Here is a 17,009-nt window from a genome sequence, read left to right on the forward strand (position 1 = left end):
ATATTTCGTTACATGTAAAACAGGCGCTTTGATAATGTTTTGAGGTACCTTAGGCGGCAGTTTTCTAAAATTGAGTATTTTTAAACCACATACACCCTTAGAACTCCTTTTACCTTACGGAGGATTGATCTTTAACAATGATCTTTCTTTTATAGGATATTGACTGTTAATTGTTGGGCCCCACAAAACTCTTGGCAAAAATTCACTGATGTATTTCTCAAAACCACTTTCCTTTTAAATATTTTTCTTAAATTTTGTTTACAAGAAGTCCAAACAGTAAACTTTGACATAGGCAAATGAATAAAAAGTATTTGAAAAATCTTTGAATAAAAACAAAGAATACCACAATCTTTGCAACTGTAACCACTGTTGCTAAGTGATCGTTTTGGCGCAGTTTGGCAAAAAATCGAAGATTGCCTTCCGACAGAATACTATTTTTAAAACCCGCGTCCTGAGACTAAAAACCACGTCGAGCCTCGTTTGAAAATGCAATTCATGAAAATCATACCAAAAAAATCTGTTAAATGTTTTTTGAATGTTAGCATCTTTGACACAAAATTAAATTCTTTGGAAGTTTAATATTCATATAAACATTCTTAATCGAAACAAAGACTACGGTGAGAAATGAAATCGTAAAAGCTATGCGAATTAACACAACATATTTGAACCACCGTCTTGTTTTGATTTTCTTTGGTTTATCTTGGATAGTGTAATTCTGAACTAACAGTCTCATGTAGCTACCGAAAACAAAACTCACAATTCGTAGCATATGTCAAGAAAGGTGTGTTTCTTTTCGTAATGACCTCGAAAAATACCATCTAATAGACTAAATATTTTTCCCCTTTCGCAGTTTCTTTAAAGGAACTCAACTGTGTCACGGACTTAAGCCAAATTTAGGCATCGGAAATGACCATAAAATTGGGTGAAATATAAATATATAATCCTAAAACAGTGAAGGAACATTTCAATAATACAGCAAATACAAAAGAAGTTGCGGATGGCTTAAAGTGACGAAGATTAAAACGGATTGCAATTTGGGTTTTTGATTGAATATTGTTGGGCTGAACAATTTTCAAAGTAAGTCTCGTTTGTTTGTAACTTTAAATTATAACATTTGGAGACACATTTGGATGCAATAAAACTGTAGTTTTGTCATTTCGATGCATAGAAGTAATTTCTTTGAAAACATTAAGGTTTATAGTAGGTATTTGGCGAAACTTAAAAAAATAAACTTACGAGCGCGAGCGTTTTATGAAAGTGTTTTAGGAACACCTGCTGTTTTAGAAAGTGTTTTAGGAAAAATCTTCCACCATTTCGGTTTGTTTGTTTGTGTCATAGAAAGCAACTGCTAATATGCGCAGTTTACAATAATCGTTTGAAGCTAGAATTGTACTTCCCGCTACAGATATGCAAACAAACTCTTGATGGAAAATTTTCAAACGCAACGCCAACGCGAAAAGTTATTTTCTCGGCAAATGTCCTAAGACTACTCGTTGAAATGAACACAAAGGAGAGGAAATGGATACTTTTTAAGCTCAGACACATTATTATAAAGAATATACCTTTTATAAGCATCATGAAAATTCTATTGATCCCTTATCCTCATCTGCGTATTCCTTGCTCAAAAAGAGTTACCGCACTAATGCAAGTTCAAGAACCATATTTTCTACAAGTACCTCCGTCGCTTCAGGATTTGAAACGGAAAAGGTAAACAAACGGAGCACGTACTTTAAAGTATCCAATGAGAAATCAATACTCATATACCTATTGTCCCATTAAAAATCAGAAGAAATAAAGTACTGTTTTCTGTTTTTATAACCCAACTACAGCGCACATCTTCTCTTTTTACATGCGTTGTAACAAAATTGTCAACGGAAAATGACAAACGTTTCTGTGCCTTCATCCACAAATTCGTCTGACCCAGATATACAAGAATGTCAATACTTGCAAGGCTTTGTCTGGCAAAAGATGTACCTGACAGAACACAGGCACAGAAGTCTAATTGCTTTAATTTGTGTTAATTCCCTGGCAATCATTCCCACCATTCTGTTGAACGCGTTGGTCATCTTTGTCGTGTCAACGAGACGCCGGCTGCAGACCAATTCGAACATCCTTCTGGCGTGTTTGGCAGGAACAGATTTGCTGGTTGGGCTGATCGTTCAACCCATTGGTATCGCAGGAATAGTTAAGCGAGCATTCGGTATCGAGCCATTTTGTACTGTGGAAACGGCTTGGAGCATAGCCCTTTCTGCATCCATGTCTGCTTCGTTGAGTCATCTCTTGTTGATCAGTATTGATCGCTATATCGCTATAAAGGATTCTTTGAGATACCTGGAAATTGTCACAAAACAACGGATAAAAAAGGGTGTACTAGTGGCTTGGGCCATAACTGTGTATTTTGCAGGTCAGGAAATCATCTTGGTAGTAATAGAAAGTGGAACTGAAATGTACTCAGTATTTTGGACGTTGACTGGTGTAATATCTGTCATTCTCGGCTTAGGTTTTATTGCTGGTATATGCTACTGTTATCTGTACATTTTCTCAGAAACACGGCGACAGAACAAACGTCTCCAAACCGAACAGTTGCCTCAAGAAGAAGCTAAAAGGATAAAAAAGGACAACAAAGCAGCCAACACCCTAGCTTTAATTTTGGGTGCGTTAATAGTGACATTCTTGCCTGCAATGATACTTATTCTTGTAGTGGCCATTTTTTCGAATGACACATTTAACCCAAGCGTTTCAGCGTTTTTTTACAGTTGGTCCTCGAGTTCCATTTTGTTGGGTTCTTTTGTTAACCCTATTATTTACTGCTGGCGAAATAAAAAGCTTCGACGCGCTTTTCTTGAGATTTGTCATGTAAGACAGCCAGAAAATAGAGCACCTGACATTGAGATGATAGAAATACAACGCCATCGACCTGAAATTCAGCCTTCCACTTGTGAGGCTTTTTCAAAGGCTGTAGGCAACCAAGAACCAGTTTTAATGTCATTCAGACATCTTAAAGCCGAAGAAGGTGTTCATATCCAGGAAGGGGACAACTAAATCTTGTAAAAAGTACAATTTAATTGTCGAACTTGAATGTTTAATATTTCAACCTTTTAATGTAAATATGGGGAATGGGGAATTAAATGTTTGTTTTGAAGATGATACAAATAAATATATCTAGATTCGTAGAATTGCGTTTTGTTTTGTTTTGATGATTTTTTTCTAATGTTAAACTTGATTTAAGTTTACCAAAAAGAAGTAAAAAAATGTTTCCCAGGTTAAATAAATGGGAAAGGACTGATGAAGGTTTATAACGTGTTTGAAATCATAAAATGCTGTAGATCGTGGGGAAATTATAGGATTCGGATATAGATAGTGGAAGGGATGTGAGGAACAGGTGTTTCTGTGTGGAAACAAGAAAATGCGTGGGCAACTACGGTGAAAAGTATTTCTAGTGACGTATTTGTAGTGAAAAGTATTTCGAGATTCGTAGAATTGCATTTTGTTTTGTTGTGGTGGTGTTTTTCTAATGTTTAGCATGATTTCATTTTACCAAAAAGTGCTAAAAAAATGTTCCCCGGGGCTGGTAAAGGTTTATAACGTGTGTGAAATAAACTGCGGTAGATTGCGGTGAAATTATATAAGCATTCGGATATAAATGGTGGAAGGGATGTCAGGACAGGTGTTTGCGTGTGGAAACAAGAAATCGCGGGGGAAACTTTATCTTTCAACAGAAACAATAAAGTTATTGCTTTATTGTTTTCATAGGAAATTGACTGTTAATGGTGCGAACCTCACAAAACTTTTGGCAAAAACTCACAGTTTCTCAAAACCCCTTTTAAATATACAATTGAAAATATTGTTTCCTGCTCCGGATACATAGTTAAAAGGGTTCAAAATGTTTTCACCGGAGCGCAAATAATTTAAAGAAATTTTCCATTCATCCAGACTCTCGTCACTGAGGTGGTGTAAGATGATGTTAGAAGACATTTCACTGCCTCGGGGGAATTCCTAATTGAGCTAATTCAACCTTTCCTTTACAGGTTTTTTTGAGTTTTATCTCAATGGCCTCTCACCCGGCGTTTAACTTTGTTACTTAATTTTCACCCGGCGTTTAAACTTTGTTACTAAACTTTGTTTACAAGAAGTCAAAACAGTAAACTTTGACATAGGGAAATGAATAAAAAGTATTTTGATACTTTGAATGAAAACAAAGAATACCACATTTTTTGCAATTGTAACCTCCGTTGCTAAGGAACTAAAAATAAAACTATTGCCATATGTGATCGTTATGGCGCAGTTTGGCAAAAATCGAAGATTGCCTTCCGCGAATGTAATTTTTAAAAACTGCGTCCCGAGAATAAAAACCGCATCGAGACTTCTTTTAAAATTTAAACGAGAAAATCAGAATAAAAAATCTGTCAAATGTTTCTATAGAATGTTAGCATCTTTGACAAAAAATTGAATGCTTTGGAGTTTCAATTTTATGTAAACATTCTAAATCGAAACTCAAACTACGGTGAAAATAGGGAAATCATAAAAACTATGTGAATTAACCTAACTTGTAGCCGGTGAATACAGCCGCCTCTCATTCGCTCCCGCTACTACGTGCGAAACGCGAAGAGAGAGATATTCCGGAGATATTTAAGAGGCTGTATTCGCAGGCTACCTAACTTGTCAAAACCACCGTCTTAATTCTGATTATCTTTGGTTTATTTTGGATAGTGTAATTCTGAACTATCTGAACTAGCTACAGAAAACAAAACTTACAATTAGTAGCGTATGCAAAGAAAGGTGTCTTCCTTTTCGTAATAACCTTGAAAAATACTATCGCATAGACTAAATAATTTTTTCCCTCTTTCGCAATTTCGTAATTGCCATTTTGTAATTATCCCAGTGTCGCGAGCGCGACTAAGCCGTCAATTGACGCAACTTGTAAATCACTTCAACCAAAATTGGAAGATAACACAGGATTTAAACATTATAATTTTAATTCTACGTCAATTCCTTCTACAATTTTTGAAGACGAAGATTTTATTTTTGTCCTAAGTTTTGAGCAGTTTGAGTCTTTCTGCATAATACTTACAGTAATATATCTTTTGTATTATTATTTCTTAAGGCATTTGCACAGGAAAATGGTTTTGTTGGAGACTTGAAGCATTGGGACATACCATTCTGGTCCCAAAAACAGAGGGAGCATTTGTTCAGGTTAGAAAAAGGCTTTACAAAACAAGTTGACAGTTATGACTTTGTCGCGTAATTGTAGCAACGTTTTACATAAGTTTTAAAATTTTGTTTCAGTTTTACCGATGAGGATTTGAGGCCATATTTTCCATTACCAAGGTTAGGATTAAATTATGTTAGGTGCAATTGTTTCCAATCGACTATTGTGTGTTTAAAAACCTGGGTAGCTGTGCGAAAGAACTGTTAAGGCCCGTTTACACAGGCGATTTTTGTCGCACAACTCAATGCAATTTTTGTCGCGCCGAAGTTGCACGAATGATAAAAATTGCCATGAAATTGCCGCGAGTTTGCATACGTGTAAATAATTAGCGGCGATAAAGCCGCAATTAGCCGCGAGTCGCAGGAGTTTCGAACCTGTTCAAAACTTGATGCAACTTCAAGTTCTAAAAAGCGAGCAGTCACGCTGCTTGTTAAGCGAAAGCAAACAAGCATTGCTGAAGGGAGTAAATAAATAAACTTGCTTACAAAAATAATGTTGGTGATTAAATACCCAGCTGATGGTTGCTTTTCTTATTTTACAGGGTTCTTAATGGAATGTTTAAACTGTCATCTGAATTGTTTGGTATATCCATTCAGGTTTGCGTCTAAGCATTTTGTATCGCTGCTGCTGTTGTTGTTGCTTACAAACTGTTGCATGAATGCCTCTTGTTATTGGCTCTATCAATACCTGCGTTTGTTTTGCTTTATAATTGATTGAGGCAAAAAAGAGAAAAATACTCTTGCATGGTACTGAATAAAAAGTGAGTCAGGGTAGATTTTTGTTTTCTCGAGCAATCGCGTGAAAAAACAGTCGTAAGTTTGCATACTTATTTTTAAGGCCTGTTTTCGGGGCACTGACATTTCACTGAAAATTTTAGCCAGCAGATGGCGAGGCAGACGTTTGGCACCCGGACGTAAGATTTTTCAACATCGTGAATGAAGACGGTAAGTAAAAAAAGATTACTTGTTAAAATGAGATCCCCTTCAATATAGCACCAATGTTAAAGACGAAGCACCACGCTAACACTTATGTGACCTTATGTAGTCGTGATATCTCAGTCTGCAAATCTACTGATCAAGTACTGCAGTCACTGTTTTCAATTATAACAAATTGTTATCAAAGTATTTTTGTCATTAATTTCTTCCCACATTTTTTTTAATTGTTTTCTCTTTAACTTCTTCAGGGCATCATATAGCGTCGTTTTACTTGGATCCATATTCCCGCCCGGCCGAAAAGCGCGGGGGAGCCTGGATGGACCAATGTCTAGGTAATTCCTTGCACCACTTCGATCGGTTTTTTTGTTATCATTATTTAGCTGTGTTGACAAAAATGGCTGTGTTTTGATCTTTTCTAAGAGTGAAGACCTTAAAAGAAAAGAAAAAGTCGATTAGTTGCCCATTTTCGATAAGAATGATCTATTTGTTGTTTTCTGAACACAGACAAAAGTGAAGTTCTCAACAGAAAGCCTGTAGCTTACCTGGTTTGTAACCAGTCCCCTCCCGGCGCAGATGGGACGCCTTCTCTTATGACGTTCAGAGATGTAGAGACACTTTTTCATGAGGTAACAATTTAGTATCAATTTTTATAGTTATTTTTTTAAGGCACTGATTGTTTTTAAACCGTTCTAACTATAGTACCGGCCAACTGAATGTGAGTTGACAGTTTCGTGTTCGAGCGTTTTGAGAATGGTGTGTCTAAAAAAATCGTTAAATCGGCAATTCCTCTGTTATGCGTGGGCGATGCGGGTTTTGAGAGAGTTAATTATGCCTAGAACTCCCACTAGAAGAAAGAACATAAACAATAAAATGGCTACGTACATACCCATTTGTTGCTGCGAGTTTTCTTATAAAATTTCGGGCTTATAGAAAAGAGAAGTCTCACCCACTACCTTTGAAATTTTGCAGTAACTGTATTCAGCTAAACTTCAGCAACACTGGTAAACGCTTCAGACGTTTATTATCTTTGTTTGATTTCCACCCTGTTGAAAAAAGGTTATCAGTGAATAAGTGTATTTAAAGTTATTTGGTTTTCCTTTTGCTCTCGATAATGAATTAATATTTAACTTGGGAATAAGATGTTGTTAAGATCTTGCCAAGTTTACTCAACAGGTAGTTCTCATTTGTTTTGTTTTTATTCTCAGCTAACACTGTAAAAAAATAACCGTTAAAACTGAATTGACAACAATAACCTTATTTTTCCGTTTTTTTCCCCTTAGTTTGGCCACGGTCTTCAACACATGTTAACAACAGTGCCTTACTCAGACGCGGCTGGAATAAAAAATGTTGAGTGGGACGCAGTAAGTTCTGTCGCTTGTTTGTTAACTTTTCGCACGAATTGTACTCCAGGTTTACTGAGGCACTTGAAGCAGTATAGAATCGAAGGCCCGAGGCAATAAAACGCGTTATTGAAACAGATGGTCTTAGGAGTGTCCCAGACTTGATATCCGGAGGTTTAGAGTTAGAGCTCCGACTTGGGTCACTGTGTTGTGTTCTTGGTTAAGGGAATAAGAATACAGTTCTTCTCTCTTTCCAGGTGTATTTACGACCAGTGTTTCATAAACGGACAATAGCAATGCTCGTAGTCGCATCATGCTACAATTAACGACATTCTTAGAGCGCCCCTACTCCCCTACTGGATCCTAGATCGCAATGTGATCGTATTTCGATCGTATTCTTGATTTCCGCTGTCGTAATTTGATCGTATTTAAATTTGGGACTACTTTACGAACGCTTTACGATCGCTTTACGATCGCTTTACGATCGCTTTACGAGCTAAAAGCGATCTAGGTTCCAGTAGTGCTCATGAACCGTAATCTCCTTCGACCACATGGATGAGAACAATCTAAAACCGTCTCGAAGCATTTCGCGTGTTTTTCTATCATTTCGTACCATTATTTAAGCATTTTATTATATCGGATTGCGAGATTGTCTAATTGGCGTGCGTCGTGCGTCGTGGGTCGTGGGTCGTGGGTCGTGGGTCGTGGGTCGTGCGTGTATAAGCCGATTTACCAGCTATCTCTGGATTTTAAATTTACCGAAAAATGTGCGACGCTTAACAAGGCCGAAAATTTCAACCCACTCATTCAAAGACCTCGGATGGAGGTGTTACAATATACGTTGCATGAGACTACCGCTAGAACTTCCCCTCTCCTTCCCCTTTTGAACGCCGGCCACGCAGTTAGCCACGCAGGCTACTAGTTCGCAGAAAAACTGAAAAATCTTAAATAAACAAGAACACCCTTAAAACGATTGCATCGACAAGGACAAGTTCCTTCAGTTTGGCTGATAAGCCGATCAGCTACTTCTATTTCCAATTCTGCCATTTCATCTGTGTAAAATCGGAATTTTAATCAGGGACCAGTGTGTGGATCAGTGGCAAACTAGTGTCTAAATATTTCCACTGCGTTTCTTGTTTCTTGGTTTCGCAGGATATATGCAAAAATAATATGAACATTTTTATTGCGAAGAAGAGCCACCTAGTGGAAGATCACACTGTAAATTCCCATTTACTTATTTATTTTTTATTTTTTATTTTTAAAATAATGGTCTAAAATATAACTTTAGTCAGTTCAACAAAATGAAACGTTCATTTCGCTACAGTGCTTGACATTGCAAGTTTTGATTTCCCTTTAATCTCTTTAAACGCAACCTTCGATAGTGCATCTGGTGCCTCAAGCTTCAATTGATAACGTAAGGTCAAATCTCGACGCACCCTTGCCGCATTCAAACGTCTTTATAGGCAGCTTTTCTTCCTATTTTGGGGAATTTCGTTCATATCGATGTGTTAGTATGAGCAAAAAATAGCTGCTGAGTGTAAATAAACATATTTCCTGTTGCGTTGATGGAAAAGCTTCTCAATAAGCACAATTTTTAATTGTACAACATACAACAGTCTTTTAAACTTTTTAAACTTTGACCTAAAACAAACGTCACGATAACTTAGTCACGCGAGAGTCACGCTTTCCTGAACATTCCCGTTTTCCCAGGTATAAGAGTGTTTTTACTTTTTAATGTTTTACATCTGAACCAAAGTGCTTTGAAAAAATGGCGCAGAAAAGTCCACATATCACCATTTTCAAGCATTTTTTTAATAAAGCACCAAAAAGCTTCGTAAATTGTCACGATACCGGTATGTATGAAACTTTAAATTGTGAAAATCAAAACCTTATCTTTGAAGTACTTGTCTTGTTTTTGGCATATTTCTGTCGTTTGACCGCGGTCGACAAACCTGCAAGTTCGGATTCTGAAACAGCAACATCGGTTTGGCCTTGTGAAACAAATCTCTAGTACTTAAAACCGGCGTACAATTATTAAGTCATTTCAAGAATATAAATAGTTCCTTTCGCTATAGTCCCAGACAGTGCAAGTTTTGAAAATGCTTTCGCAAATGCTTTCAGCAAACATGTACATTTCACCTATTTTTAACCAATCATACTTGAGCGTTCCCACGCCACTAATTGGATCACTGGAAAGTAGCGATCAACGGAAAAGAAACTCTTTTTTTTTCAATTAGAGGAATAAAATGTTGGCCATGCACAGGAAAAAAATCCATTAGGTGTTTTGTAGAAATCCCTTAAAGTTATAAGGAGACTTGAGAAGTTGTAACTTTTTCACTTGAAATGACCAAGAAAAGCCACGAATCTTAACAAATTATAAAATATATTGGCTAGCGTGACTTCCCTGATAAAATTGGAAAAACAAACAAATGAATAACATGATCATTTAATCGATATGGAATGAAGAACCACCAAGCTACCTACATGAAATCGTTCAATAAATTGGTTGTTACCAAAACGTTGCCGATCAGAAAATTCTCAGTCGGCAAACAGCCTGCACGCCAAGGTCAAGCAAATACTTGCAATTTTCGGCCCACTTCCGTAAAACTGTCCGGCAGACATGAAGGGAAAAAAGCGAAACGGTGAGCCCGACATGAAAGAAAAACATGTTTTTGTTAATAAGAAAAACGGTATACAAAAATAACAAATCGGTGAGAATGCTCCTTTGCATCGGGGACGAACTTGCCTTGACCCAAAGAGTATAGCTAACTGTCGTGGGTCGTGGGTCGTGGGTGGAAGTCGTGGGTCGTGGGTGTGGGTAAAGTCGTGGGAGTCGTGGGTAACAAAAGAGTATAGCTAACTGTCATACAAAATACTGAACAAACATTTGTGAGGAAATAGTTCGTGTACGGCTAGTCTGGCGCAGAGTTTCGACCCGGCTCAGAGGTCTTTCTGCTTAGCAAACTTGTTGGGGTGTCTGTAATACCAGGAACACACTGGAACACCGAAAATGTTTAAACACAGATAAAAAAAAATGATTTGAATAAATTAAAATAAACGTTAAACTGGATTAAAACTGAAGATTTTGGATGATATCAACGAAAAATTCCGTAGTCGTCCGAAAACTTCCAAGACTTACCCGAACATAACCCAACATTTTGAGAAAGCTGCCGAACATTTCCGAAGTTCCGTGACGTCGGTTTTCATTCCAGAGACGGGAAGAACATGGGCAAACATTTTGTATTTTGTCTGGATACAAATGTCTCTATCATAAAGACGGGTACAGGATTCGTTACCCGTCTAGATGAGTTACCTTTCGTAATGCGTCACTCAGAACGCAGTACATATTTTAACCTAGTCCTCAGCCCGTAGCCCGCGTTTCACTCCTGAGTCCGTGAGGTGAAAAACAAACAAACAAACTAAACACTTAATTCAAATAGTAGCAATATACTAGCCTGTGTACAGCTGTCCCCTTCCTTGTTCCCGATTTTTTTAGGGGAGGGGGGGGGGGTTGTATGCAGGCTACAATATACATGCTCGTTATAAAAATAAGCACAAGAATCTAGAAAAAAGGGGGAACAGAATTCTATGCAATTCGCCAGGTGTCGATTTAAAAAGAAAGCTCTCACAAAATCTCTCACTCAACTCTAACAATTCCAAGTGTGTTATGGTTTGTAGTAAAAATGTTGGCTGCAACATTTCCGCGTCCGAATCAAACATTTTGTCGCATTGGCCAACAGGCGAAGCCATTGTATCTACTTTTAAATATTAAAGCGCCTTTTTGTAACCGCAAACGCGACCATTAAAATTTCCCACGGTAAAAATGTCGTTCAGTCTGTAATGCACAATGTCACGCAATATTTTTAAGTCGCGGTTCTTGTGGGGTGGGGGGGGGGGGGGGGGGGATGGCGAGGACGAAATCCTAATCGCAACGCAGAATATAAAATAAAAATTCCTATAAATTTTTAAATTTAATTGAACTGTTTTGTTGATATGTGTTTAAACATTTTCGGTGTTCCAGGGGTGTTTCGTGGTGTTCCTGTCCTGGTTTTACAGACACCCCAACAAGTTTGTTGAACAGAAAAGCTTCTAGAGGGTCCCTTGGCTGGGTCGAAACTCTTCGTCAGACTAGCCATGCACGAACTATTTTCCTACAAATGTTTGTTATCCTCTCTTGATTTTTTTATGTTTTTTTTTACCCACGACTTTTACCCACACCCACGACTTAACCCACACCCACGACCCACGACTTCCACCCACGACCCACGACCCACGACAGTTAGCTATACTCTGACCCAAAACGCACGACCGACCCACGACCCACGACCCACGACCCACGACCCACGACCCACGACCCACGACCCACGACCCACCCACCCACGCCATTTAGTCTGACCGTCGGATTGCACGTGACAAAAGCACTGAAAGGTAGCGAGACCAAAAGCTGACAAAATGTTTACAGTCTTGAGTTTTTCCTGATTGTCATTACAGGTAGAGCTTCCATCACAGTTTATGGAGAACTGGCTCTATGATGAAACCACGATGAATTTGGTCAGCGGCCACTACCGTACAAACGAGACTCTCCCGGATGAGCTTTTCCAACAAGTTTGCAAAGGTAGTTTAGATTCAAAGATGTCTTATCATCAGAGTTTTGTTATAATATGCAATACAGTGTAGGTATGTTGTTATGTTGTTTAAAGCTTTCTAAATAAGGCCTCAATCGCGAAAATAAACCTTCTTATAAAATAGAACATTATTTAATGAAACGTTCATGTTTTTCGAAGGCATTTTGTTGAAGTACAGTGATATTGCTAATAAACGGTGTTGATGTTTTTGTTTTGTTTTGTTTTATAGCTCGTAGATTCATGGCTGGCTCACAGATGTTACGTCAGTTGTACTTCAGTGCACTTGACATGGAACTCCACACGAGGTATGGACTTCCAAAAACGTTTAACATGAGGGGAAGTCGCGGTGGCCTTGAGGTTATCTCGCTGGTATTTCAGATCAAGAGGTTCGGTTTTAAACCCTGGTCGGTGTTACTGTGTTGTGTTCTTGGGGCAAGACACTTGACTCTCACTTTACCTCTCTCTACCCAGTCCTCCTACTACCCCCTTCCCTTCTTTACGCCTTCTACGCAGGCTATCTACCCAGTAATGTAAATGGGTACTGTTGAAACAGCTATGGCAACCAGACAAAAGTACTAAGGGGGAGGGGGAAGGGGAAGTAGCAATTCTCCTAGTTAGTTATTAATGCAGACACCGCAGTCAAGCGCCTTCGATCTCCGCTCCCTCGCAACAAATGGGAGTGTACCTTAATCAAAGAATTTTTTCGTGTAGCGCGCGCTACTATCGTCACTCTTCAATCTTACTATTTTCGCTTTCGCTCTACTCGGCTTTTTGAGAAAAATGAGAAAAGATATAGACTGCCTGCAGTTGCCTAAAACCGCTGACAAAAAGCAAGAATTTAGTTACTTCACTGTAAAACTGTCAACTCTTGTTATTAGAACAGAAACTGTTCGGATTTTTTATCTGTTTGCATTCGCTAGCAGTCAGTGGGAGGCGCGCTGGCCTAATGGTTAGCGCGCCGGACTCCAGATCGAGCGGTCTAGTTTCGAGCTCTGCCCGGGGCACTACATTATGTTATTGGGCACAGTGTTTCTCTCAGCCCAGGTGTATACAGCTATTTCGAGAAACGTCGGAAAAAAGCACAAAACTGCACAAGCCAAAGGTAGTATGGGTAGACATATTAAGCTACTGCACGTGTTGAATACTAATGAGATATAACAACAAAATAAGCGCAATTTTCAGGTTTTCTTTCTTTTCAGACATGTAGAAACAAGGTACGTTTAGACCCTCTGAAGTTCAGAAGATTTTTTCCTCACTCAAAGACATGCGACAGTAAAAGTAAAGGTACAGATATAGGCCTCCTGAGAAGAAAAACAAATTCTCCACGTGCAAAAATACAAACTTGTAAATTTCCTCTAGGCAAATATGCAAAATTCCAGTGAATAGACCACCTTTCGGTCTTGTCGCGTGCACTTTGATGTTTTTTTTTTTTCCGACAACCTTTCTCGAAATAGCTATAAATGGGTACCGGTGAATTTACTGCTGGGGGTGACCCTGCGATAGACTAGCATTCCATCCAGTGGGAAGTAGAAATACTCCTAGTCGTTTAATGCTACAGAAACCGGGTTAAGCTTCGGTCTTGATGGGCCACTAGGCTTGACAACTTCTCTTCTCGCCAGCAGTCCAAGCTGAGAGGTTTAATATTTCGTTGTACCAACAGTTCCGAACCTTGGCGCGCAGTTCTTGAAAGAATCTCCAGTGACTACACAGTGCTTAAACCACTTGATCAAGACAGATTCCCTTGTTCGTTTCTTCACATCTTCGCGTCTGGATATGCTGCTGGTTATTACTCCTACAAATGGGCTGAAGTTAGTAAACTTTTGAGTCAAGTCTTGAATTTTTTTATGATTTGCCCTGGTAAGGAATAATCGGTGTTAAATTAAAATTCGGCAATAGCATTTCTGTGCTTTGTACTTGTCTTTAGGTGATGTCCGCTGATGCTTTTAGTGCATTTGAAGAAGTCGGCCTCAACAACAGACGTGCACGGAGTGAAGTAGGAAAAAGGTAATTGATTTTATTTTCGTACAGTCGAGTCTCCACATAACGGGCACATATATCGTCCAGACCTCACTTCGTTGCATACATTCACTTTTACTGACCCTTCCTACAACAGCCACAATGACCAGTTAATAGGTAAACTACAGAACTTCGCAAACAAAATTATACAATTACTGAGATAATTCTGGCGCGCTCATTGGTCTAAAGTTATAGTAGGTGTGAGAGTTAAGACCATGAACCTGTAACACAATACTGTATAATATAATATGTATAAGGCAAACTTCGGAAAACTTGAGAAATTGTCGCAACGTTTCCAAAAATTGAATAAAATTGAGGCGAGTTGTGAAAAGCAGCTGGAACATTTAGGACGAAATTTCCTACCCATGCGTCTGTTTCGACTAGAAAAAATGCGCGCGATCTTACGAGCTGTCACACACGCGCGCGATTTGGCATTGATTTTCCATCTATTTCGCAGGTAAATTTTCAGTGTCATTGTATAAAACAAATCGAACACGTTTTTCCATGGTCTGATCTCTTACAGACCATAGAAATTACGCCATAAAATGTCCAAAACACGGTTCGTAGTTCCCTTGAGTGCCTAGTTTTGAACATGTAGTATAGTCATTTTTGAGGTGTATATAAATATATGAGTGTAGACCATTGGAAAGTGTGGTCGATTTGTTGGAGGTTCAATAAGCAGTTTAATGGCCCTGCACCTGCGTGTTTTTTATCTTGGTTCATTTCTCAGCCTTCCTACGTGGCCCTACCAAATAATATCTATGTATGTGATCTAATTCCACAGGTTCCGCGATACTGTGCTGGCCAGCGGTGGTGCCCGTCACCCTCGTGACGTTTTCCAAGACTTCCGCGGGCGACCTCTTTCCTCAGATGCCTTGCTGAAAAGTTACGGGCTTCAGTGAGGAGAGGAGGGATGACGTCATGTTGCATATCAACCCCGCTGACGCAAACAAAGATTGCCGTAGACGCAGTTAATTCTGCTGACCGGAATTTTCAACTCAAACGTTGCTTGTCCTCGCGACGGAATTAATGTACGCGCTGTAACGTGTTTTGATGAGGTTATCGATATCATCAGTCGAAAGAAGCTTATCAAAAATTATGACTTATTTAACAAGGACGGTCAAGGCTGCGAAGGATCGAGGCAGTGTGAGACATCAAAAACAATTTAGAAACACTTTGAAGAATTGAAGCGAACGTTTTGAATTAAAGCGAACGTTTTTAAGAAATGGTTTCTGCGTCGTAACAAATAAAACCATCGTACTTTATTTATTAGAATAGTAAATAAAATCGCACAACCTCGAGTATCTCAACAAAGTTTTGAACGGGGAGGCTCCGCCCGAGCTCCTACCCCTTACCCTTTTGTGTACCATTTTGCCAAAAATTGTACCCCTTTCGTATACCTGAAAGTCATGGCATAGACTTAAAACACGACGTTTTCTTTTCATTTTCAATAGCGCTTCATAAACTGAAATTATACAGCCATAAATTGCATCTGCTCGAAATATTTTTATTGAAAGGCCCTTTCAAAAACCTAAATGACTGATTTCCATACCCTTTCGTATACCTAAACTTGTGAAATCCCTACCCTTTCATATACCTGAAAGGTACCCCTTTCGGGCGGAGCCTCCCCGTATAGGCCATTATAGGGAGTACCCCCCCCCCCCCGGGAACTCTGACAACTGGCACTAGAACGCAGACTTGATTTCTGGTTATATGTGTCCCAGTAAAGGCACGTAGGTTTAATTTATAATCATTGCGGAGACCGATTATCTTCTATGTATTGGTTATCTACTATGTATTAATTTATAGAATAGAGGAAAAAAGTGTGTGGTCTATTTATAAAGCCGGTATGCAGACAGGATTTTACTAGCATAAGTAGCTGCACAGATAAAAAAGTTATCTGTTTAACTATTAACTATAAACTATTAATTTTTCCCGGGGGTGGGGACATTTGATCACTGAAAATGGGCTTGTTGCGGGGCATTTGAACGGCTTTTTGAACCAGGGAGGCGGGAATTAGAACACAAATTTTCCAAAAATTCAAATGCCCGAGGGGATGTTGAACCTTCGATTTGACTGATACATAAAGTAAGTCGCGTGTTTCCACAAACGTGTTCCCGCGCACGAGTTTTCGAGCGTTCTACGCACGAGCGAACATATATCACTGATGCGCGGTGTGTTACCTATTTCGGGGATAAAGAAGCCCACACACATGACACGTTACTCTGTTCTCTGTAGCAAGAATGAGCAGAAACATTCCTATTCCCACTGGATGGAATGATTGGCTATCGCAAGTTACCCCTCAGCATTTTAGTTATCTTAGCAATTTGCCGGTTCCTATTAAAAAAGTCCTTCTGAACTCTTGAATTCGACGCGTAAACAACAGTTTTCGTGTTGTGCTATAAAAAGGGAACTTGGAGTAATAAGCTATCGTTTTAATAAGAGAACAAACTAAGCCACATAATGCTCAAAATCTAAACTAATTGGTTATAGCCTTTCTATTACTACAATGGCAAACGAAACTCAATTTGAATTAAGACGTTTTATTTACATAATTATTCAGATTTTTTGCCGCTGAGACGTATAAATCTGTGTACTAGATACAGCGTAAAATGTGAAAAAAGTAATATTATGTGTTGAGAACTAGTAAATGTATTTATAAAGGAGTAGAAAAAAGCAAGAAGTGTAAGAGTCGAGTTTATAAAGGGTACGTGACTTAAGCACTCGTTGGAGCAGAACAGAGATTGATTTTAGTCAAAGAAATCACTTTTCTGTGACAAAATCCCATCAAAGATCGTATCCATGTTAAGATTTTAAAGTAGAAAGAGAAAAAGAAAGCTAAGTTAAATAGTGTAAGATGTTAAAACCCCAAACTAATCCGTAT

General features: G+C 38.7%; 1 protein-coding gene across 1 annotated transcript in view; it reads left to right on the top strand.

Moving 5' to 3' along the window:
* The window catches only part of LOC144634033 (uncharacterized), a 33,862-nt gene extending 18,435 nt beyond the window's left edge, over positions 1-15,427 (top strand). The window contains exons 9-20 of the mRNA XM_078492971.1: positions 5,105-5,193; positions 5,287-5,328; positions 5,751-5,805; positions 6,087-6,153; positions 6,393-6,476; positions 6,649-6,770; positions 7,425-7,505; positions 11,976-12,099; positions 12,339-12,414; positions 13,770-13,917; positions 14,034-14,113; positions 14,910-15,427. Coding sequence (XP_078349097.1) covers positions 5,105-5,193; positions 5,287-5,328; positions 5,751-5,805; positions 6,087-6,153; positions 6,393-6,476; positions 6,649-6,770; positions 7,425-7,505; positions 11,976-12,099; positions 12,339-12,414; positions 13,770-13,917; positions 14,034-14,113; positions 14,910-15,027 — 1,086 coding nt within the window. The 3' untranslated portion in view covers positions 15,028-15,427. The remainder of the gene's footprint in view (positions 1-5,104; positions 5,194-5,286; positions 5,329-5,750; positions 5,806-6,086; positions 6,154-6,392; positions 6,477-6,648; positions 6,771-7,424; positions 7,506-11,975; positions 12,100-12,338; positions 12,415-13,769; positions 13,918-14,033; positions 14,114-14,909) is intronic.
* The last annotated feature ends 1,582 nt before the right edge of the window (positions 15,428-17,009 follow it).

This window comes from Oculina patagonica, chromosome 12 (genome assembly GCF_052425735.1).
Source record: "Oculina patagonica isolate OP01 chromosome 12, crgOcupat, whole genome shotgun sequence".
In the NCBI taxonomy this organism is placed as follows: domain Eukaryota; kingdom Metazoa; phylum Cnidaria; class Anthozoa; order Scleractinia; family Oculinidae; genus Oculina; species Oculina patagonica.